This window comes from Anser brachyrhynchus (genome assembly GCF_964034855.1).
Source record: "Anser brachyrhynchus genome assembly, chromosome: 6".
In the NCBI taxonomy this organism is placed as follows: domain Eukaryota; kingdom Metazoa; phylum Chordata; class Aves; order Anseriformes; family Anatidae; genus Anser; species Anser brachyrhynchus.
Window position 1 is genome coordinate 24,343,701 of NC_137700.1, and position 24,658 is coordinate 24,368,358.

The following is a 24,658-nucleotide window of genomic DNA, read 5'->3' on the forward strand; positions in this document are numbered from 1 at the left end:
CAGAATTTCAGCATCAGCATGAGTTTAAATTAGATACGTTGACATCAAAACCATACATCTGTGTTGGGAGATGGATGTGTCATCTTTCACACTTGTTCCAACAGGAAGCTAGAGCTCTGACCCCCAGAACAGGACCTATACAGGGCTTTGACACTCTGAAACCAAAGGTAGGTAGTCACAAAGATACAGAACCAGCTACCAGTCCTTATGAATGATAAAATATGAGCTGAGATGCACATGGGTCAGGTGAACAAAGCACTAACTTGAGTCTCAACTTTTCACACTACTGCTAACCTAAGAGTGTAACAGCAGAGAAAGGAAAAGGTTATCCCGACCTGCCCTGTCTCCAGTCCCACTGGTGTCTCTCACAGCTCAGATTTCCAACCATTTCTCTCTTGCCATCATAAAGTGGAGCAGAAGTAACAATACTGAGGGAAGTCCTTCACACCCTTCAAACCATTTGCAGTGTTTCAGAGACTGTTAGAGATGGATTCAAAGCAGAGCTTCTGACTCAAGAAACAACTCTGGTCTGGCACAAAACTGAGCATACATAAGAGTTGTGTAGGGGCAGAGGGCAACATAAGCATATGTTACCCCATCTACTGGCTTTATAAAAAATCACAATGATTGTTAACCCATGTCAATTGCATCATCACTTCAAGGGTAGCCTGTATGCTAGGCTTCAATAGGTTTTACTTAGGTAAAAAGCTAAAAAAATACATTATTCCATTAAGATCATACATTAAAAAGGAGGGGAGGGGAGGACAGTAAGAGTCAAACTGAGTGCCAAACTGAGTGTTCCTACTTCAAACACATTTCCTTCCAAATTTGTAGAGGTAGATCCTCACAGGAAGAGACCAGTGCTGTAAATTTAAAACTCTTCTCCCTCAGGCCACATAGAAAGGCTGCATCACTGCCCTATAATGCAAATCATGATTCTGTTTTTATTTAACAACGTTCAGAGTTGGATCCCACCCTCAGTCACATAACTAAGCTCCCTCTACATGCACTTCCCTGCCTGTGAGAACAAGCATCGTAAGTGACAGGGATCTCCTCTCTACCTAACAACAAAACCAGGGGAAAGAAGGCATCGCCACCTCTGGGCTGCCCTTACCTGAAGTGTGTCTTGCGTTGCCATCTGAGTGCTTTGTTAAGTCAACAGTTCTGTCTATTTGAAACAGCTTCAAATCATCTTCATCTAAAGCGATATCTCCCCAAAAGGCAGCTGGAGAGAAACAAACTGCAATTAGTTTAGTTTTATTTTGGAAGGAAAGTATAATTCCTATGAGGCCCGTACCACACCTCAAATGCAATTACTCCATGGACCAGAAAAAGGTAATAATATATAGTAGCAGATTTAAAAGTACAGAGAAAGTAGACATGGTGGAGGCCAAGTGACAGTATTTAAAATGAGCCACTGTGCAGATGCACAGAGAGGAGCTGATTAGCAGAGATGCCTCCTGTTGGTCTTGTTACAGGCCTGGCTCTACTAGGCCGTAAGGTGGTACTGGTCACTGCACATTAAAGCCTACGTGGGGGGCAATTACTGATATTTCCCTAGTTAGCGTGAAGGAGTGAACTAAATTGCAGCTCAGATTCTGACTGAGATATTGCATCCTCACCATCCCCAGGCTAACAGTTAAGACAGGAAGAAAAACACACAGCACTCAAGCTCATCAGTGCAAATCTAAAGGCTACAGCATCAGCCTGTAGGACCTACTACACATGGTTAGCACTCAGACACACTGTGCTGGTCTAAAGCCAAGCAGAGAGCCAGCCCACCATTTCCACTTGGCTGGAGAAACACTGGTTATTTGTCCCCTTGAGGTTAGTTAACCTGATTTAAGTTTGCAGAGTTTTTAATTTTGTAAAAATCCTTGGGTTTCAGCCAGAAGCCATGAAAATAAACAAACTGATACCTCAACTCTCACAGCTCAAAGGAATAGACTGGAAACCTTTTGAGTAGAAAAACTGATAATGCTGGAATACAGATGACTCTGCACAGTGTACAGTTACCGTTTGTGGAATTTCAACAAAGGAAACAGAGATGATGAAGCAGTTCACTAAACGGAACAGATCCTTCAGAGATAACAATCATGTTATGAACAGTTAAAACTCATAGCCTGTGTAAGCTGATGAAAAAGAAAAAAGAGCAAATTAATCTCTGGTACAGTTCAAGAGAACTCAGGACGTCAGGCAAGCAGCAATGCTGAGTTGTCTCAACAGTGACTGAATGGGATGGAATCACCTTTTCTTTTCTTGTCAAACAATGCAACTTTTACATTCCTGGGGAAAAAATCATCCCATTGCTATGCTAGCAGCAGCGAAGTACATTAGGTCTGAGAAACCAATGGGCTTTATTCGTCATTTCACTTTTACTGCCAGGACCAAATGAAATATGGACGTTTGTCTGTATATCAGAAATCTGCAATTGGATCTCTGGCAATTGAATTTTAAAGAGTTAACTCAGAGAGGGCAAGAAGTCTTTGCCTGCTACCAGACACATCCCAGCAGCCACACACTGCCCCACCAAATTGCTGCTACGAGCAGCAGAGCCCTGGCATGAGCAGAGAGGGCCTCAGGTGTTTCCCCTTCTGTGGGTCAAGGCTCTGCCTGCCTGTGGTTATCTGGCCACAGCAGAGAAATGGGCAACACGACTCCTAGCCCTGCAGGAGACCGGCTATAGCTTTTTGGCTGGTTCTCTGTGACAGTGCTACCAAAATGCAGAGTACAGAAATACAGCAAAAGCTCCAGAAGAGGCCATGGTCAGCGCAGGCAAACCTACACGCTAACTGACATCAGTTATAGCGAGGATGGAGCCTACACAAACACAGCTCAGGCTCTCCCCAATGCCTTGGCAACCCAAGTCCTCCCACAGAACAGAGAAGAACCTAAAATACTGTCAGCTCACCACCAGCTAACCAAGAGGTGGCCAGTGTGGCCATGAGGCAGGCTGATTGGCAACGACCAGTGAAAGAAACAGGGACATAATGTTCCTGTGACTGCAATTTGAAGACAGGACATTTTATCCATACAGAGAAATGACTTGCTCAGGACAATGTAGAGTCAAGGGGCAGAGAGGCAAACAGTATCCCATGTCATCCAGGTTCCTTCCCCAGCTACATTTATACTGGCCAACTAGATCCCTATTATACTGGCCAACTAGATATCATTCCCTACCCTAATACAAACCAATAGTACCATTTCATCCCCAGCCTAATTTCCACCACCTTGGGCTCTCAGGGGCTCTTCCACATTAGTACTGCATAGATTATTTTTCATGATCAGGTAGTTCACGTCAAAACATGGCTTTCAAGGCAAAGCTGCAGCAAGGATTTACACAAACAGAATTGTTACATTTTCCTTCCCAACAGAAGGCAGTAGTTTTCTCCCAACCCCAGCAAAGGATTCTCTTTCTGTTACAAAGCCATACATCATCCTGAAAGATAGCCCACAACAAAAGCCGAATTTCCCTAGCATTTATTTCCAGCTCTCTGTCGTCCCAGCATGCTCAAGGGGAACCATGATTTATCACAGTCTCAAGCCAGCTGAACAACTTTCCTTATTGGAAGTCCTGGCTGGGAATGCTGCACTGCAACTTCTCCTGTGCTGCCAAAGGCTCCTTCCTAAAGGCAAGCAAGCCTGAAAGATGCTTGCTTCCACCCCGAGGGAGCTGTCCCACAGGAAAGCCCAAGTATTTTATTTTAAAGGGTCACAAGTTCAGAGACTGCTGGCAAATGAAAACCTCTCAAAACATCCCTTCTGATTTCCTTTATCAATGTCTCCTTTTTAATTTAATGTGGAAGGATTTCCAAAAGAGAAAACAAAAACAAACAAAAAATTAAAATCTCCAAACAGCAGGATAACAAACTTGGAAACCAGTATTTCTCTTGGCAGGAATCTCTGCAGTGTACAGCCAGGTGCAAACTCTTAACGCTCAGTGCAATAGCGTGCCAGCTTTTGTTTAAGATGAGGCATTAATTGCTCTGGATAGTAAGAACAGAGCAGCTCTTACTGACGCTGATGCAGCCAATATGACAGAGTTTGCTTCCATGCTGGACTAGTAGTCACCACCAACTACCCAGAATGTTTAACCTTCGAGCACATGCAATAGCAGAGCACATGTCTGTTGGGGCAAAGGGGAAGTACGACTGTGTTTAACAAATAAATCCACCATCTAAACAAACAAGCCGTCTTGCAACTTGTCATCATTTTCAGTTTATTTTCCCCCAGGAGGACATACTGAATGTCCATGCATTGGCATTTGCATTGTGGAGACACCGTGGCACCTGGAAGGCACAGCAGACTGCACAGGGAAGGAAAACACCTCCTCCTGGTCAGAAGAAAGGCTGAACAGCTTCTCCTTGTGCTTCACACACAGGCACAGAGTCGGAACCCACCAATGGCTTCGCAGCCCATTTCCCACAATAACATGTCTGGAGGACTCCTGGCATTTTCTGACTTCAGAGCAATGTGACTGTACAAAGCATCTTCCTTCTAAAATCTTTAACTCTCTTCTCTGCAAACCACCCCCCTGACCTATTTCTTCCCCACAACGCCCCCAAGCAATTCCTTTCTCCTAATTCCTTGCACTTTCTCCTTTCCCTGGTTTTGAGTCAGAATTGGAATTCAGGGAAAAAATAATAATTTTGATGTCTCTTATGAGAATTCAGTACAAAAATGTTCACAACAGTTTAAAATATTCCTTTTCCATGAAACTGTGTTTCATCCAGGCCTTTTAGCGAAATTCCTTTCCTTTCTATTTTTCTTTTTTCCAAAGGAAACAAGTAGAAACAAATTACAAAAGCTTCTGGTATTCAGCCATAAACTTAAAAAACATTGTTCCTAAAAATAAACATCAAAACATAATGCAATGTTATGATTTGTTAAAAGCAGGCTGATCTCTAAGACTTCGAGAAAAATACCTAGGGACAGCTATCCTTAGCCCCAACCACCGTCAGCTCCAAGTTTACACAAGTATATGAAAGCCACTTGAGTTGATGGAAGAATTTAACTCCATGCTTGAGAAACATCACCTGATGTCTCTGTTTGAACTGATCTCCAGCCACCAAGCATGACTAGGAGAAAAACTTTCACCCATTTGACTGCAGTGACCCCTTGTACGAAGACGCCATTCCAGCACCAAGGGATCAGCATAGCCCACAGATTTACCCTGATGACAGGGATCTACAAAGCAGTTGGCCTCTGGACACCATGGGAGACCACAGGAATTTTCCCTGAAGCACCTATCAAGAACAGCTGTGACATTCACAGAGAACCAGGCCTTGGAAACAGGCATACCCTGCCTGCCAGGAAAACTCCCCCCATGCCAATGCATCTCAGATACAGACTCACTGACAGAAGCTGTATTAAGAAATGGCAAGTTTTAGATGCTGAATGGGATCTGAACCTCAACTGAGGACTATGCCCTATGAGCTGTGTCAAAGGAATCTTCTTTCTGTGGGGACAGAGGCATGCTAAGCTCGCATATGTCATCAGCCCAAGGGCCTAGTCTGAACTTGCAGCCATCTGGCACAGCTCGTGCTGACAGACTTCATCTCAGTTCTTCCAGTGCAGCTTTAACACATTTTTGCTGGAAGGACTTTACTCTTGCCCGGCAGATTTCCTACAGTGCAGCACAGCAATGAGCACAGAAAACAAATAGCTATGTGAAGCCAAACAGATGCCTCATGCTTGTTTCAGCAAAGCTCATGACTCAAACTCAGTTTCTGCTAGTGTCCACAAACGCTGTGTGTAAATGAAAGCTGGATTCGCAAAAAGGAATGTTTCACGACTACTTGAGCATGTGTGTCATTGCAAAACATCCAAAGAAGATGTGTTTGCACAATTAATCTGGCATTTCTGATTTTGTGGCCATCAACAGATGCAACTGTCAGGCAGCCCATGCAGAAGACTCAACTGTGTCACCCAAGTCACGAGCTACTTGTGCTTGTGGCTCACACTGCAGCCAAAGGACGTGCTCTTAACACACCCCCGAGATCAATCCCACATGTATTTTGAAGGTGCAATGTTTGTCCCCACCCAGATCTCTGTTTCCCTCCTGTTGTTCCAGAGGTGACTGCACCTTACCAGAATAGTACGAGGGAAAGCCAGTGTCCCACCTTGGCAATAAGAGCTACAGGCAAGGAGTGCTGGGTACATGCACACACAGGCAGGTAATAATGAGTGTCATCTCCTGGCACACTATGACTATTCATGCACTGGCAAAAACATGCAAGTTACTTATAAGCATTTGCTGACTTCTAGCCTGACAGGTCTGAGTGCTGGGAGATTAAATTTTCAGGGCTGGCCATGCTGTCATTAGGCTAACACTCTGCAGTCTAGCAATAAGTAAGTAAATCAACAGATCAAGGTGAGTTTCCAGCACATCCATATTTCTTTCTTCTTGCACACTGACGTGCAGGAAGATCAGTCTGCTGCTGCTGCACTACGTGCTGACCCAGGAACCAGTAGGAAAGTATTCTGACGTATGCTGAGAAAGATTCATACCTTAAAAAAGAAAAAACCTCAACACATTGCTTTGGGCAACATAACAACTGTGTCAGAGAGAAGAGCAATGCCTCAAAATAAGGCAGAAACCAGTGAAAGAAAAAAGATCCTAAACACACCTTGGAAATAAGGCCAGACCCTGAGCCAAAGGATGAGAAACAAGCAACAGCAATGAGTAATAGAAAAGCATGAAGACCACCACATTCAGCTGTCATGCTTTTATCTGCATCAGTTTGTTTCTCCTCAGTAGGAATAATCAGAAATGTCCCACTGGCCAGCTTTAGGGATAAACTGACCCTAAGGCTCTGGATGTAAACTTGTCCACACAACAAGAGTATCTAGAGCCAGAGCTGCTGTCTGGCACGAGCATGGTCCCTCAGCAACAGAGACTCAACAATTCACTTTCTGGTAAGGAGAAGTTCCCCTGATCCCTGATCCAGGATCACATTTCATTTCAGAGACACAGTTTGTGAAGGAATGATTAAGAACATGGTCCACTTCTAAATTACAAGAAATACTTCAAGAACATCAAAACATCCTGGGAATCAGAGTCTGAAGCCCTGTTCAGACTTCCGCAGAAATTTGAACTGCCTGAATTATCACGTGCAGCGTTTCCAGAGCACCCTCGCTTGGGAAGTTATCTGCAGGAGATAGAACTAGTACAGAAATTCCAGTTCAGGGATTTCCTTTCCTGGAAGGTAATGATGCTATAATGATCAAATACTTTTGGCTTGAATTTGTCCAAAGCTGAAAGCATATATGTGATCCTACATGAAGACATGCTTTAAGGAACAATACATACTCTCTCTTGGCTAAATGATACATTATTTTAACATAGAACTGAAAACTTCAGTGGCATGAATTATACTGCTTGCCAAAACTAGGTTAGGAGAAAGATCTTTTCCTTGTAATATTCGTAACTCTCCTGCTGCTGGCTGCTTCCTCTCTCGAGATCTATATATTTTGCACATCTACATGGTACTCACTTCTGCCCAGAGATCTCCAAAACCATTATTGGTACAGTGAGCAATGCAGGAGACCATAAGTGAACACACACAGCAGAAAATCCATGCCACAAACAGCAAAGCAGCTCCCTCTATGGGTTCTTAAATGGTTAAACACCCACCTCTTTACAAAAGTACTGCAGGAGGGTGTTAGTTGCCTAATACTTCAGAGCTCTTACAGGTTTCAGGATGCTACTTCCCTGTAATGCAGTATGCAAACCCCAAGGGTCTGGCTTAACCCCTCACGTTTCCATGCAAAGGAAATTGAGCTATGTGACCTTAATAACATTCTTGCACTCTGTTTTCTCCTCTAGTTGACTGTGCAGAGGAAAAAGGGGAGACAGGGGGATGGAAGGGGGGAAAAATCCCCCATGATTTGTCAACTTCATGTAATTTAACCAACTCAGCCATTGTTTCTTCCGTCCTAGCCGGTATAAGAAGTGCCAGACCCAATATTTACACTAAGCTGCAATCATTTTTTCATCTTCTTTGTGTAGTCAATTACATTTGGTTTTAGGAACATCTTGTGCTGGCCTTGCACTAAGAGACTGTTAAACATGAACATATTTTTTAAACAAAAAAAGTTATTTGCTGCAATATCTCACAGCTAGGCGCTATCAGCCATCGCCACAGCCATAATGCACAACAAACAGAACTTGGGCATGGTCATGGCGCTCAAGTTGCCAATATGGGCTAGAGCTGCTGCACCCAATTAATCTAAAGCTTTAGCCTGCACGACATCTCTCAGCCCTGCACTAGTGAGCATATTCAGTAATTTATGACAGAAATCAACAGAGGAAACACGCTTCCAGGATTGCCAGACCTTGGACCACTGGGCGGATAGCAGAGCCTTCCCCTTATAACAGCTCAGTATGTAGAAACTCCCTCTTACACCACAAAGTGTTTAGACACCCCTAGAGAGGACTGGCACAGCTACTTTTCAGGACGAGAACGGGAAGCTTCATAACCAGCCCATTTCAAGGCAAGTGTTGGCATCAAACCAAATTAAGATCTCAACGGGAAAATTCAGGAGAAAATGTTATAGTTACTGATAGGTAGGAGCTGGCAGCTTGGGCTGCATTTCAGTTTACAGGAGTTGGCTCCTTCTGAAACTCCATGAATGCAAAACCCTGGTGTTTCCAAAGCCTACCCCAGAAACAAAGAGAGAAAGTAACATGCAGTAGTCCCAATAAGCAGCCAGTGCAAGAGCAGGAAAAACCTCTCAAGGAGTTAGCATTGATCAAGTGCAGTGTTTCATTAAAATAAAGAAGGGACACACACAGCAACTGGATCATGCTAGCAGTGAAAGGGAAGCCACACACTCTTCTCTCTCTATTTCGGAGAGCAGTTCTCTTACAGCTTTGTCACACCCTGCTCAAAAATTATTCTAACTAACTAAAGTCAGCAGACAGAGACAAGAGATGTAGGCTCCAGCTGTCACCATCCCCTGCCAAAACCTACACCTTGTGGTGCACACAGCTCTCAACCACAGCGGAAGTGGGAGCCAGGAACCAAAACCACCAGCAGAAAAAAGCATTTTGTGGTCAGATCCTAAATGATAGGCCCGATAAACAGCACGGTGGCACTTGACAAAGATACTACTTGATAGAGGCATCACCTTTTCCCTCCATCTCTACTTCACTTTCCCCAAGTGCATATGAAATGTTCCTCATTAGCTCACCCGGCAAGGCAGCAAGGCTGGCTTGGAAATACAGCATCACTTCAGCTGCCCTTTAAGAGCTGGAGATGGCAAGGTTCTGGGTAATGAAATCCAAGCGTGCCTTTATCAATTAGCTATGGAGAAAGCCGTACCACACAAGCCCCATCTCACACCCTCCATCATTTTTGCTGCTCAATATAACTTTAATTAATCCTTCCTTTGGCAATTTGAAGGAAGGGTGAGCACGCTGCAAACACCCACTGAGTATTAAATTGATTTCCTGTTTTATAGTCTTCTTTCCTTCCCTATAGGCCCAGATATGATTTGTGGCCCTTCACTTGGAGGCTTTTTTTCCATGCTAGTATAATCCAAAGCCCTAAGCAACAATCACATCCAGAAACGTAACTCTTTGCAGTCGGGTGCTTCTGCCCAGCCTCTGCCAGCCCAGAGCAGATTCTCTCTTGCCCCTTTCCTCCCTGTGCTGCAAAGATTCAAATCAACCACCTTAACTCCATATCTCCTGCATCTTTACTTCCCAAACCTGCAAAAATGTTCTTCTAAGTAACTAAGCAATCTTCCTCCCCGTACTTTTCCACCTGCCATCCGTAGCAGCACATCTTAATTACCTAAGTGCTATGGCAAAGCCCATTCCACTTGCAAACATGACCTCCTGCCTGAGGTACCAGGCCGGTCTTGTTCTCCAGATACCAACATAAAACTGGAAGGTAGGAACACCAAGTTCAGCTGAGCTCCCCACTAGCTCCACCTACCCTTAAAAAGAGACACCACCCCAAATTGGGCTTGTAGGACTGAAAGCAGGACCCTTAGCGGCAAGCACGCCCTAGTCCACAAGCCAAGTTTGGGTTAGACAGGAAAAGGACAGTCCAGTGCAGTCCAGCAGTCAACAGAATCAGCTCTTTTCAACAGGCCCTTCCCTCCACCTTGTGAGGTCTGGCTAGTGTGGGATGCCTCAAAGGATGCCCTTGAGCACCCTGGAGGAGGCAGGAACAAGGCAAATAGTTAAGCCTTGTGGACTCGTCTCCACCGTCACCTCAAAGGCAGGCATAGGGACTGGGTGCCAGCAGTTTCAGACTCAGGTGTGACAATGACAGCTGCAGGAAACAAGCCAGTCCTCATTTCAAAGACAAATTGCTGTCTTGAGGTTCAGGTCCTTGCTACAATACTTCCTCAGTATCGTGGATCAGGAGACCTTGACCTAAAACACTGCATGCCCCTCACCAGGTGTCACACAAAAGAGACTTTCTGAACCTTCCGGCCACCAAGCTTCAGTCTTCTGAGAGGAATCAATCTAGGTCAGCCCCTCTCCTCAGGTAACTCTCACATCATGGGAATTGTCCTGGATATATTCCTTGAAATTAAGTTGAGGAATAACAACCTTCGAGATGCAGAAGAAAAATGAAATTAAAACTGCTGCAACCCCAAGTTTCACTTGGACAGGTTCAGCAGCTAAGCACTTTCCCCCATTAAAGACATTTCACCAGTAATGACCACAAAGCAAATAACCATTACAGCTTATTTAACTGCAACATTTGGGGAGGGATGTTCTTCCTTCAAGCGGCAGGTTTCTTTCCAAAAACTGCTGCTTTTCCCTGACACACTAGGTATCCAAACCTCAGTGTTTCCACCTGCTTGGAGCCCCAAGCAATGCAGCAGGGGAATAGGTGATCCTAAGCAGACACGCAGGAAATATACTACCAAATGCCCCCACACAGAAGAAATTAGCTCATTGCAGAAATGAACAGGAACAGATCCATTAGCTAAGTAACATCCTGAGAAAAAGGAAGGTAACTGCTTAAGCCTGCTTGGAGCAAACCTCAGGGCTAACAATTTAAAATCACAGTGCTGGATGAAAGGGGATAGTCCATGATAGATCACATCTATTCAAGGGCCAGACAAGGAAAGCAAACACAAGCTCATTTTTACTCATTGTTCCTTATCTACCAACACCAGGAGAGGAGTGTTGCAGCACTGTTGGAAGAACGCAAAGAAACGGACAGCAGGCAAGAAAGAAATGGGAACCATTTATGGAGGAAAGCTAATCTGAGCTGTTTACAGACTTCCCCTCTGAGCTCGGGGATGGAAGGGTGGCAGGGGGGTGGTTTCAGCCATTAAAAATACAACATGAGAATCCATTAATTTTCCATAGAAACAATGTCGTCATAGAAGCGAGACAAATCTGATCAGTCATGCAAATGTGCTGATGTTAAATTCTCAGGCCTGGGTGGGGAATTTTGATTGCCAAAAACACAACAATGAAGAGATCAGAACGAGATTAGCAGCCAGAATGGCTGCAGCACTGAATGGCATCGTGGGGGCAAGGGATGTACCCCAAAACAACCCCAGAGTATACCGAGGTTTGTGCCCTAAGCCAGGCGTAGGTGTCCCAGCAGAACAGATGAAAACGAAAAAAAAATCTATAAGCGTCCTTGTATAAGATCTCAGGAAACGGGCAAATGTCACATTCCTGGTCGACAAACCAGCAAGAACCTTCAGAGACCACTGAGCTCACTCCAGGCAATAAAAGTCTCAGCAACCCCACAGCACTGGGACTCTTGCAAGCTGTGAAATCACAGTGCCAAGGAAAACCAAGAGGTTTTCACAACAGGGGAAACAGGTGACTGTGTGTTGTAGCTTAACCCAGCAAAACACCAAGCACCACAAGTTAGGAGAGAAACCAAGGAAGCAGGTTGGTCACAAAAGACACAAGCACTGTCCCAGGCACACGCTGAGCTGAGATGCAGTATGAAACATGGCATTTACACTGCACTGTTAAGGGGCAAAATACAAAAAAAAATCCTCTACCATCAACAATAAAAAATCCACAAAAGGAGCGCAGCAGATCTTACCTCCTTTCCTCCCTCTTCCCTCTAAAATCCAACTGTACGAACACTCCCCAGAGGGCAATACTATGCATGGAAAATTATAGCAGCACCCCAAGCAGGAAGAGTGGAAATCACTCACCCCAGCAGCAGAGCACAGCCCTTCCTTGTGAAGAATCGAGCCACTGTCCTGGACTGGCTTCAACACAAGTATTTAGGGGTTAAAAATAACCTTGAAAATGAAGCGCTCCACCCCCTGCAGTATGCAAAACATTACTAGAGTAATGCATGTGACAAGGATGCTTCCGGATAAGCCTCACCACTGGCAAAAGCAATTCAAAGAAACATGAACAAAACCAAAAAAGGAGAGGTCAAAACACAAGAGATGTTTCACTCAGGTTTACCCACAAGCCAAAATATCAGCATTTGTCACAGAGAAGATGTCAAACAGATGTTTGGTTCACCTGTTAAATTTAAAAACACGTTGTTTCTACATTTGGACAAGTTTACCACCTGTGCTGCAGTGAATTCTAGGCACCTTTCTACAGAACCTCTGTTCTGGTCCCAAGCTGAGCTCACAGAGGAGAGGACAACACATGGAAGTTTCCTTTGTGCTCCACACCACCAATTCATCTAGAAACAGGCATTTGCCAAATAACTCACCTTGACCATAGAAACCTGGCCTTCACCACCACATAATCCAAACGTGTTTTTCACAGAGGGAACAACCCTACAGGATAGAGTGATGCTCCAGACTTGAACCATGCTGCTAGCTCAGTGTGGCAGAGCCCAGAGTACTGGCTGCTGCAAGGGACTCTAGGTTCAGGGAGACAACTAGAGCCCCCTAAAACACCTCAGACCTCTGGTAATTCCCTGCATGTTTTAAACTCCTATAGTAAATTAAGGAAAAAATGGTGATTGTCTTTTAATATTTAATAGAGCAAACAGATCTCTTACTTCCCCTTTTGCCACTCATAAGCCTTGTCAGCAGCCTGTTCAAACACCTCTCTGGATTTGTACCTTTAGACATACATGTAGGAAAGGATCTAAGTCACCCTGCCCAGCTCAGCCCTCATCAAGTCTACTTTGTGATGGCAAGCATTACAGGACTGTCAGCAGCACACTCATGAATTAATGTTTTACTGTACAAACATCCCTGCATGGCACACAAAATCAGTGTTGCCATTGTAAGAGTGATTCACATCCTGCCATGGCCTTCCTTTGGCCAGGATGGTTCCTGCTGATGTCCCAAAACCTACTTCCTTTTCAGTCAGCCCTAACAACACTCATCCCAGAGCTCTTTTACTGTTTCCTTGCCCATCGGTGAATCCCATGCCATAAACTCTCCCATTCTTGTCTTCCAGTGTTACTGACCTACAGTTAAACTCAGCCATGCAAACATCCACAAAAACCATCACTGCAGTCTCAGCAGCTCCCACCTTAGTCTATTCTATAACAGTTGGCACACGTAAAGTCAATGCTCTTACTATTCAAAGCCACTTTTATTGTTCCAGCCATACACACTACAGCGAGTACATAGGGCTGTGCAGCAACACAATCCTCCCTGTGTACAGAGCTCCATGAGTTCAGTGGCTGTCACAGGTCCAGTTACAGAGGGATCAGTTCTGGGTGCAGTTTCTCCCCCCACAAAATTTCTCTTAGGATGCACATTCAAAAGCCACAGAAGTCACAATGTTCTGCTTTCTTCAACAAGGTCTTGTATCCCTCTAATTACTAAGATGGCTCAAAAAGGCAGAGAATTATGCTCTGATGAAACCTCCAAGCTGTAAACTATTCTGTTGATAAGCTAGCATACAGGTGGAAGACACGAGCAGGACAGCCATGGACTATAAACCTTCCATTCACACAACTGATCCTGTGCCAGCAGTGAGCAATCAGGAAAGTAGTGAAGGATCAAGTGCCGTTACATCCATTCATCTTATTTACGCAGTAGGTCCCCGTGAGAAGTTGGTCGTTATCAACGTCTGGTTCTCTGTTTCACTCCCAGCACTTAACTACATGCGGGTGAGGACATGCTCCCCACTCCACAAGCAAGCCAGCTGCACCCTTCACTCGCTCAGACATAAATGACAAAAGCCTGCTCAAGAATATGCATCTGTTTCACGTATGGCTCATACGGCTAATTTAAACAGTTTCCATATGTTGCCAAAAAACTGTGACCGAATGCCACTTACAAATAAATGGGTAGATTGTCTGGCTTCCACAGAGAAAGGTTTTATCACGCAGCTCTGAGCAACAGCTCCTTTGTTCCCCGGTGTGCCTGGGCTTCTCCAGCGCCTATCGCAGCCGAATGCTGCTGACTGCTCTAAATGCTGCCTCCTGCCGGGATCCACCACTGCAGCAACACGCTTTTTCAGACTTGCAGCCAGCAGACTTTGGAAAAGACCTGTGATGAACACCCAAGCAGGTGAAGAAGGTCTGTCAGTTCGCACAGTGCAACCACCCCCTGCTCCTGGTTCCAGAGTAGTTACTCATGGGACAGGCGTGTTTTCTGCCCAGCCCTCATCCAGGCATTACCACTGGGTGCTAGGCTGTAGCTGTTAGAGTTCCCTGAAGCATAAATGAGGCTCTGAGACTCCATGTAAACTACAATTTTATGTTTCAACATCTTGCTGTACATCTGAAAATAGGATCTCACTTTTATTGCACCCACTGTGGCTTCCTGCTCAGATCCATCCTGGCAACAGGTCATTTGTCACGTTCCAGCTAGACCACGTCCAAACTAACAGTCTGTAGTTGGGTGGATGGAAAGACTGAGCAGAGAGGTAAGGACTTCAGTCAGGGTCACTGCTCTCCTAAAAGTAGATCTGGTCAGGGAACTAAACAATAAATATCTGTTTGGAAATGCAGGGGAAGCTACTAAAATGATTTAACAATTCAAAGAGGAAAGGTAAATAGATGCCAGTATTTTGCCTGTCAGTAATGGCATGTACTTGTACCCTAAGAAAGTGCATTGCACAATCTGCATCCACTGGACTAATTGCTGCACAGTAAAGTCTGCCTCATTTCTTTAGACAAAGCTTGCTGAAGCAGGCATCAAACAGATGTCCCAAAGAGTCATCCAAAGACATGTTTCTCAGGATGTCCTGAAGAAGCAAATCAGTTTTTTTCACAGAATCCAAAGCAGAGATGGATGTCACAGCTCCTCAGGCCAGTGCTTCATACACAAGACAGATCATCTGCTGTTGGGTGGCACTCAGGTACTAGAGTTACCTTCCCTCCTGAGGCTAAAGGATTTCATGTCCTTGTCACTTCACGAGTGAGTCATGCTACAGAAGGGCAGGCACACCAAGCAACCACAGTTCACATGCACACTGGGCTGTTTCCCATTGTCCAAGGCAAGGAGATTCACATTCACCAAAGCTGTCCTACTCCTACACCTAGTGGCCATCCTGAAGCATCTCCTCCCTTTTTGGGGAAGCTGTCAGGGACGAGACACAGTTAACGAAGTCCCCCTTGAATCTGACATAGAGTGCAGCACATAAAAAATTACTCATGCGACTGATTCACATGGTTTCAGTATTCATAAATTCCTTTGCATAAAGGCGAGGCATCAGATTTGCACATAACTGATCCAGACAGCTGCAGATTTCCATAGGCACTAAGTGCCTGGAGGCAGAAGCCACTCCTCATGTAATCCCGTTAAACAGATGGAATGAATGAAAACGCTGTGCAATTCCGCATGCCAGTGGCAGCCACCGCAGCTTTCTCCACTAGTAGTACAGGGTCTTCAGTTCAGGGTCTTTCCTTGGGTCCAAGTTACAGGAGATACTCCATGCCCTGAACTCTGCAGGAAGCCTGAAGCACATGAAGTTATGAAGCTATAGCAATGGAAGGCTGCCCTCAGACAGTGCTGGGAACATACCCAGGTTGTCCATTACAGTCTGTCTCATCACAGTAAGATGTAGCTTTTGGGAATACTACTGCAGAAAACACAAGACTTCTCAGGAATGGAAATCAGTACACTGGAGATTCTGTATAGAAGGAAAATCAGCTCATGGCCACCTGAAAAGCCAAGGTGGAATTCATACTCAATATCGTTGTTCATCAACCCAGATCCAGACTGGGATCAAGGGCTCTGAAGTCAGAAGGATCTCAGGTGGAAGCTGTTGGCCATTTAAAGGCCCTTCATGACAAACCACATTGTATCACATCACAACAGATATCAAGAGTCAGGATAACTACTTATTACAATAAGTAATTTGAAGGATGCATTGTTATTCACAAGGTTACATTAAATATACAACCCCAAATGGGCACCATAACCACGTGTGCTGGCCAACCCTCTCCGAAAGGCTCTGGCTGAGTCCTCTTTATTAGCCTAGTCCTTTCCATGTCAGAGCTCAGCTACCTCCCTTGTGGTAGCAAGCACTTCAGCAAATAATCCATATGCTCCCATGTCAAACACCCAGAAAAGCAAAAAGGTGATAAGAATCTTTGAAAAGACTGATGCCACAGCCCACTTAAGAGCGTGTAGGAACACTGATGCAGAGCATCAGCATGCACTGCCATGGTACCACTCAGCTGTCTAAAAGACAGAGCCTTTTTCATCCTTGCTCACTGTGCACATCCCCGGCTCTGCAGGAGAAGAGAAAGGATCCCTGTCATCATCAGTCTGCTTCACCCCAGAGCTGGATCAATTCCAGAGGCAGTGTAATGCAATCATATAATTAGTGACTATCACTACACATAAACAGGGCTGGATTGCATGTGCAAAAGCAACTTCAATTTTGACATTACCCAGCCTTAATAAAATGTCTTTACAATGAAGACAACTTCTTCCCCTGACAAGATGCTTGTGCCCTCTGGATAGCAAACAGTCTTGTGTCAGGAGTGTGCCTGGCTTTGAAGTGGGAGGTTGCAGTTTGACAAAAGCAGAGGGCAAAGGGGAGAGAGACCAGGGCTGCCACAAGACAGCTGCCAGAATTTAACACTGCCAGCAAGGTCTCTCTGCATTAGCCTTGTTCCGAGGCAGTGAAGCCATTTTTTGGTTCAGGCTCTAAAAACAATTCTCATTCCCAAGCAGACCAATGTCAGGAAAAAAATCCAGCCCGAAGAACTGCAAACTAAAAACTGGTTCCAGTTTCCCACAGCTGTAAGCGAGACCTAAGTGAGACCTTGTCAGGGGCACTCCTGTATATCTGCAGAAGACAGAGTCACCATCCCCACTGGAAAACCTCATGTTATCATCTACTAAGGTAGCTGAAAGGATGAGCAGAGATAGGTACCCAGCCCCACCCACCTCCCCCTCCATGGATCCATCTCCTCAAGAAATGGATCTCCATCTCCTGTGGAAACACACACGCTGCTCCCAGCTTACCACCTCGGGGAGCAGGATCCCAGAGCCAGTTCCACATCAGCAGAAAACAGACAGCAAGCAGTTTCCAGAAAGACAACCCCCATCAAAAAAAAGCTTTCCAGCTATTGACTATTCTAACAACCCAGCAGCAAGTATCAGCAGATCTTCTCCCACCCCGCTCCTGACAGTTATTCCTCTGCAGCTCCATCAACAACACAACTTTTAATCTATCAAATGCCAGTGCTTCCCTGCATGGTACACACCCGCACTTTTATATTAACCGTAGCTGAGACTAGGTGCAGAACCACTTGTTTATCACCCAGGCGGCTTCACACCACATCACCCATAAGCACTTCCCACCTCTGCTCCTTAAGAGGTACTGGGAGTCCCCCAACAAGGGCAGAGTTTGGCCATGATGCAAACTAATCGTTCTCTCAGGAGTCCAGTAGCAAAGGCAGGATGTCATTCCCTGAAACCCCCGCCATCACAAACTGAAGGTACTTTTTGAAACCACTCCTTAAGCTACAAAACTCACTAAACAAAAAAAATCTAACAAAGTAACAAAAGTTTCAAACTCCCAGTACAAGAAGATGCCCAGATACTACAGTGGTGAGTGAGTGAGTACATGCCCCCTGGATTCTTACACTGTCCTTCCTTCCATCACCACCTGCCACAATTTGTTAGACACTTCCCTGGAGAGCACAGGCAATGGGGGAGAAATGACTCCAGGCATCCCCTCTCCGTTGTATGTGAGACAATGAGCACATTCAAAACTACCCCTCAAACAATTTCTGAATGGTTTTTCTGAACTCACCTGGAAAATCTGCTGCAGGGATGTACTAAACAATTTCCATGGGGTATGGAGCATGGCTACTACTCCCCTGAACATATCCTCTCTTTTTCACTAGCCACTGTGAGTGTGGAGTCCTTAAAGAAAAGATTTTCTTGCAATAGCAAACGATGAGTATTTTATGCTATTAAAAACAGCTGGGCTGGGAATTTTTATCGAGCACCTTTTATAAAAAGATACGATGTAGTCATCTCTCTCTTGGAACATCCCACAGTAGAACATATGATATGTTGGGCACTAAATGGCAGGGCAAGGTATGCAAGCAAAGAAGGAATAATGTGGTTATTCCACAGTTTCCAGCCAGGAAACTACCGAACATACAGAACCACAGATTAGTCTTCATGTCTGGAAAGCTTCTCCAATTCCTCCCCACTTTTATTCTGACCCAGCTCATAGAGTGACAATAACAGGCTGGATTGTTCTTGCCAAACCCCATAGCAGCACAAATGGTTTCAGAAATGAAGGAGGTGTTCAGAAGATTTTGCTTTGCAAGGCCCAACTTCCAGGCAGTGACAGGGCAAGAGAGAAAATGCAAGGCTGAAATAACCCCCAGACACATTCAGCTTGTTCAAAGCTTCCAGCAGGGGGATTTAGCCAAAGCTTAAAGCAGTTCTCTGTGACTCTTTGTCACAGGAGTGTAGGTACAAACAAACAGGAGCTGGGACAAAGGGAGTCAACACACATTTTATTAGTAAAAAGTTAATCGGCTTAAAGTGTGCAACTAAATAAGCAAAGCTTACATTAAAGTGACCCGCCACGAAAAGATGCCATGGAAATAAAGTTATAGGAAATACAATATAGTCTCTATGTTCTTTTGTAATCCAATGTAATAAATATTCATGATTCTGGGTTAATGGGGTACCCAGCTCGCAGCCACCACAATAGTTTTTTGTTTATTCTCAAGACCATGAACTTTGGAACCATGAACCTAAATTTCAGGACTTTGCATTCATGCATGTTAGCAAAATGCAGGGTAAGGCAGGGGGATGGAGACAAAGCCAGGACCTTGGCTTGTGTCAGTGTAAAGGAGGTTGCTGGCAGGTTTTTGATAATGAGTAACAAGAACCCCAGAAGGCACCGGACTTCTGGTTTATCTGTCACCCTCCCTGCCTCTGCAGCAGCAGAAGAATGAGAGAAGAACCACCTGCAACACAACCCCATCCTTCACCTCCAGTCCCTCCAGGACATGGCTGATTCCAAAGTTTCTCTCTCCAGGGGGAACAGCACCCTCAGGCCAGCCCTCGAGGAAGTAGTGGTTGCCTGCATCACACAGCCGCATCACACAGCAGAGGTCCACTCCTCATGCAGGACAGACCTGAACACCCCTAATCACGATCCCTTGCGCCTCCATAGTGATTGAAAGGGCTTTCTGGAAACAGTCCTGCACGGACTGGTCACCCAGCTCCAGTCCAGCACTCACGAGGGATAGCAAGTATCCCTCCCAAGCATATTTTAGAGTCCCAAACCTCCCTAGCCATCAGTTGCTCCTTTGACGGTGCCTTCTGCTGACAGCAACATTGCCAACTTTCCTGTTTTGCCACGAGACCTCCCAACTCCACATACCACTTTCTCCTCCAAAGACAGCCCTTTTCCACACACACACGTACAAAATATCCATGGGCACCTTGCATCTTGTCAGACTCTTACATAAAATTCAAAAACATCGGTCACACAGCAGTTTGGGGAATTTTAGTCAAAAATGCTCCTGTGAATCAAATCCTGCGTCACATCATTTTACACCGAAGAAATCTTCTCCTTTGTTGACAGATGTCTTTAGCCATTACCACGTGCAAGGCCAATCTCCAATAAAATGTTTTCTTGTACTACAGAGAAATGTCCTCCAATATAGCCAGTATTAGCCTATTTTTAATTGCCTATTTTAAGGAAAGTACAGACTAAGATTTGGATATTAATAGGAACTGTTCTTCACGTATCTTCCTTTAGCACAACCTAAGTGACAAGCCTTGCTGTAGTGAGTTTTATTTCCCTCTTTGGACAGAGGTCCTAATTCTGATCAGCTGAACCTGAGCAGCAGTAGGACAGGCAGCATAAAGGCCAACCATTTCTTCACAATACAGCTTCTTGTAATAAAACAAACGTCTAAAGTAAACAACAGCGTTCCCCTAGATTTGAAGTTTTTGACACTTCAGTTGCAATACTTCTATACGGGGCTACTATAAATTATTCAGACATAAAAAAGAGGAATTTAGCAAGAACTGTTAAAGTTAATAAATTAATATGAAAAGTGAAAGTGTATTTTTGGAAGGGAAACTATTTCTCCAACTAGTTACTTATTGGAATATCTGTGAGTCTGCCTCGAACCACAGAAAGGCTCTGTCTAAAAACCTAATACATCAGTAAATAGCAACAGCCTTCTCAAAGCTGAGGTAACCTGCCCAGAGAGCATATATTTAGCATTTACCTCTGTAATACTTTATATTTGAAATAGCTGCATTAGTCGTACACAGGAAAAGTGGAACTTGTTGGGAAGAAAACATTTTCCACAATCCTTTTGTGAAATTCTGCACAGAATGTCCTGTTGTTCCTGGGACACAGCACATCCCCATGTCCTCTTCCAGCCTGCAGGTGAGACAAGAGATTGCAAGCGCACGGCCAAGCACAGCACTGCGTGCCACTTGTGCTCACGACCTTTTGGGTCCAGCCCTGCTCTTCAAATCTGCAAGGATTCAGCTCTGAAAGCAGAGGCATAGCTGTGAAGCACCCAGGCACAGCCTCAGGACCCAGCGGTCTGCACTGCCTAGGAAGACAGAAAGAGCAGGCGCAGTACGTTTGAGGGTCCCTATTTCACACATAGCTGCAAACCCCATAGCAAACACATTATACCTTTGCCAGGAGATTAGTAATTATACAGTGTATGAAGAGGGCAAAAGGATATAAAGTGCTCTTTGCTGTCAAGAAAAAAGACAGCAGCCAGGAGGTTTTAATCCTAGTGTCAACATCCCATTAGTAAACAGCAGTTTACCTTAACAGAAAAGCTTTCCAAGAAAAGGCAGAAACTTGGGAACTTCAGCAATGGCCTTAGGAGATCCCAGCTCTCTGCCCAGGAAACAAAAACACAACACAGAATATCACATATCACCTCCTAACTGAAGCATGACAAAGAAGAGAATATATGGCAGAAGAGGCCAAAGAGGGGAAAAACAGAAATCAATAGGATCTAACAGAGCGTGACAGAAAATCACTTCCCCCATAAAAAGAGGTTACTTGCCAGGTTAATGAATCTTTTTTGTTCTGTACTTAGACACCCAGGAAATGGAAAGGGTCATAGGAGCAGTGTGGGTGGGAATGCAATCCCTAGAACATGCTTTCAAGAACAATCAAAGGTTAGAGATTAAATCCAGGCAGCGTTCAACTGCACAGCACATCAGCATCTTAATACAAGGGCCAGCTGCAGCTCAGAGTGTCACTGAGCAAAATACACTTCCAACATCAACAGTATAGCAAATAACAGGCTTCTCTTCCACTGCAAAAGCAGCCCAACAGGCCACCCCAGCTCCCTCCCCGAGAGTGACCCCCAAGAACTGGAGCATCTCTGCTTTTCCAGGTCAGCAGGGACAAAACAAACTGGACTATAGGCCTCTCATCAGAGTAACTGCAATGGAACTACACACACACACACACAAAAAAAAAAAAAGCCCACACGAGAACTCACACTGTGCAAATAACTCAGAAAGCTCGTGGCCCAGCAGCCAAAACTTCTCAAAATTCACTTGTAGTGAAAGAGCTTCGCCTTTCTCTTGTCAGGAATACACAGGCAGCAGATAAACCAACACAGAAGTGTGTGGACAACAGCAGCGTACAAGATCTGGTGGCAACAGAAGCCAAAATTAGACCTCTGGAGTATCAAATGCATTGATACTCCACAGCCAGGTGCATTTAACTTAAAGCTGCAATTTCTACTGCCTGGAGCCCTACTAACACACTCCATAAAGGAACTGCAGATCCTTGCTGTCTTACCACTCCTCTGCCTACATCTAGCTTGAGCTACTTACAGTGGGCCACCTGAGGAACAGTCCCACTTAAGTCCAAGATACTCAGTAAGGGAAATGCAGGTGCATGATTTCCATCCTTTCCAAGGTCCCCTAACTTGCAGATCACTATATTAGGTTTCCCCACTGTCTGCCAGCTCCTTGGCCTGGCAGGATCATTTACCAACTGCTGCTTCTCAGTCTGGGGTCCAGCAGCACAGCTCAAATTCCTTTGTCATGCAGCTACCCAAGGTTATCTGCAGCAGTTACCTCATTTTCTATGCACTACCCATCTTCTGCAACAGAGACATGGGCAATGCAGCCAAAAGTCCCCTTTGTTACCCATGTTTGGTGCAGTCTCAGAATAGGCACAGAGTTCCAGAGTTGCACATCATTTAAGTCTCCCTTCATGCCCAAGGAGCTACATTACAAGCTCCAAAGTAGACTTAATTCTGGCATTTCTGCAGAGGGAGCTTTGACTTTACTAGGCTAGTGCATCTAACTGTTTTGAAGCCTGGAGAATTTTAAAGCAAAACCAAAGCCTTAAGGAACAAATATCTTCATCACACAGCATCCTGCCAACACACACACCAGTGCAGACAGTCCTGGCCTTCCACAGCAGCCATCTCCCACTGGGATAGCCCCTTCTGTTACATACAGCCAGTGCTCGTGGAAGGCAGGGCACAGTCTGTAAATAAATCTCTCCTCCAAAGTCTGTTCTCTGCAAGGAACAAACAACCCCCAGCAGGTCTGACCTGAAATTCATTGTGAAAAATACTAACCAAACCATATAATTTTGGCGAAGTTCTAAGCAAATTAAAACACTGTTGATTAGACAACGCTGTTTTTGCAGGCAATACTATCTAAATGCAACATTGTGCTGATGAGGCATGGGAAACTGGTAACACCCACAGCTATGACATAAGAAGTGGAGAAAGGTAATTCTCAGTAATGTCCAGGACTGTATCAATCAGTTTATGATATGGAGCCAAAGGGACTCAACAGTACTCCAACACTAATTCCAAAAAGAAAGAGATTGAATACCCAGTGGTCTTGAACTTCTGCTTTATAACACTGGTATGATTTTCTCTGGAAATAGTTTGGAATTTGTGGATGGGGAGGTGAAACAGATGCTATGTTGTTTGGGTGCTGACATTTGCGTGAATGACTTGAGAGGGCATGAATTTCTGTTTGGGTCTAAAGCTGAGTTGATTCACGAACCAACAGCAGCTGCTGGTCTTTAACGATTTGCATTAGTCAAACCAGAGGGTGATTTACCAGTGGCTGGGGTTTAGTGTGGGCTTCCTTCATAACTCACAGTTAAACATTTTTCTCCATTCCAAGCTGGGCTGACACAAACTGGCTGAGAAAGAGCAATCAATCATTGACAGTTGTTTAATCAAAGGCCTCTTTGCACATTTAAGCAGTTTCTATTGACAGAGAACCTTCCTGTTCAGGAAGCGCTAGAGTGGGGATCTGAACATCAAAGTATACCCACCAGTTGAGATCAGCATTTTCAGGGAGCACAGCTACAACAAAGGGAATAAAAAGCAGAAAACCTGAGTAGCTGAATCAAAACAACAACCAGTTTCTACTCAATCATCCATCCTCTCTGAGCTGTGAAAGCACATTTCATCACCAGGTGAAAGCAGTTTTGTTGCAGGTTCATACCTGCAATACTTGCGATCCAGGACAACAAGGTCATTCACTGTCAGAGGTGCCTCCTTCCTTCTAAGTTTGCCCGTCTCCAAAAAGAGCATACAGACCCCCCATCAGGTCAGTTTTCTTCCCAGTCCCAGCACCATCATTTTGGTACAGACAGGTCTGGACAGGAGCCAGGCCTATCGTTTCCCTCTGGGCTCTGTGGGAAACGGGAGACTGGCAAAGCAGCTCACTTACTACAGCAAATGGCTTTTTCCACAGAACAAGTTCATTAAGTGCATCACAACAGGTAAAAGCACACCATAGCACAGGGCTGCTGTGAAGGTGAGCAAAGATGTAAGAACCTACAGATAACAGGAAAAATGGCTTAAGTTGCTGCTGGGACAGGAGAGGAGAGGGTACCCCACAAACACAGACTGAGGCAGAAAACATCTCACAACACCTGAGATGGAAAGGAGAGAAGGACTTGAGCAACTGCTTCTGGCAGGGACTTAAGAGAGCTTTGCGGACTTCTGAAGCCTGGAAGATATGCAGCATAGTTTTTAAATTCCTTTGGCTGGGGCTTTATGACTACTCATTTTATGGAACACCTGAGGAATGAGCTGTCCTCACTGATCAACCTGCACAGTCAAGGGCATACACCTGTGAACTGCACTAAGACTGCAATGTTCAATAAAAGCTCTACAAGTTCTTTGTAGAAAAGTACCCATGACAACTCCAAACATTTCTTCCCCGCTCTACCAGCCTTCCTTCTGGAAATAAAAGCCCTACATGTTATGCTTGTCCATCGCTAAATCTTGAGGTGTAGGTATAGCACTAAGTG

General features: G+C 44.9%; 1 protein-coding gene across 16 annotated transcripts in view; it reads right to left on the minus strand.

Moving 5' to 3' along the window:
- The window catches only part of TLL2 (tolloid like 2), a 93,244-nt gene that overhangs the window by 63,137 nt on the left and 5,449 nt on the right, over window positions 1-24,658 (minus strand). For 13 of the 16 annotated variants that reach the window (XM_080598166.1, XM_080598156.1, XM_080598171.1 and 10 more), the window contains one exon: window positions 1,115-1,225. The exons of 1 other annotated variant lie outside the window; for it this stretch is intronic. In XM_080598166.1, the coding sequence (XP_080454292.1) occupies window positions 1,115-1,225 (111 nt within the window). Of the gene's footprint in view, window positions 1-1,114; window positions 1,226-24,658 lie in introns of those variants that run through there. 2 more of the 16 variants (XM_080598157.1, XM_080598158.1) reach the window with 2 other exon arrangements.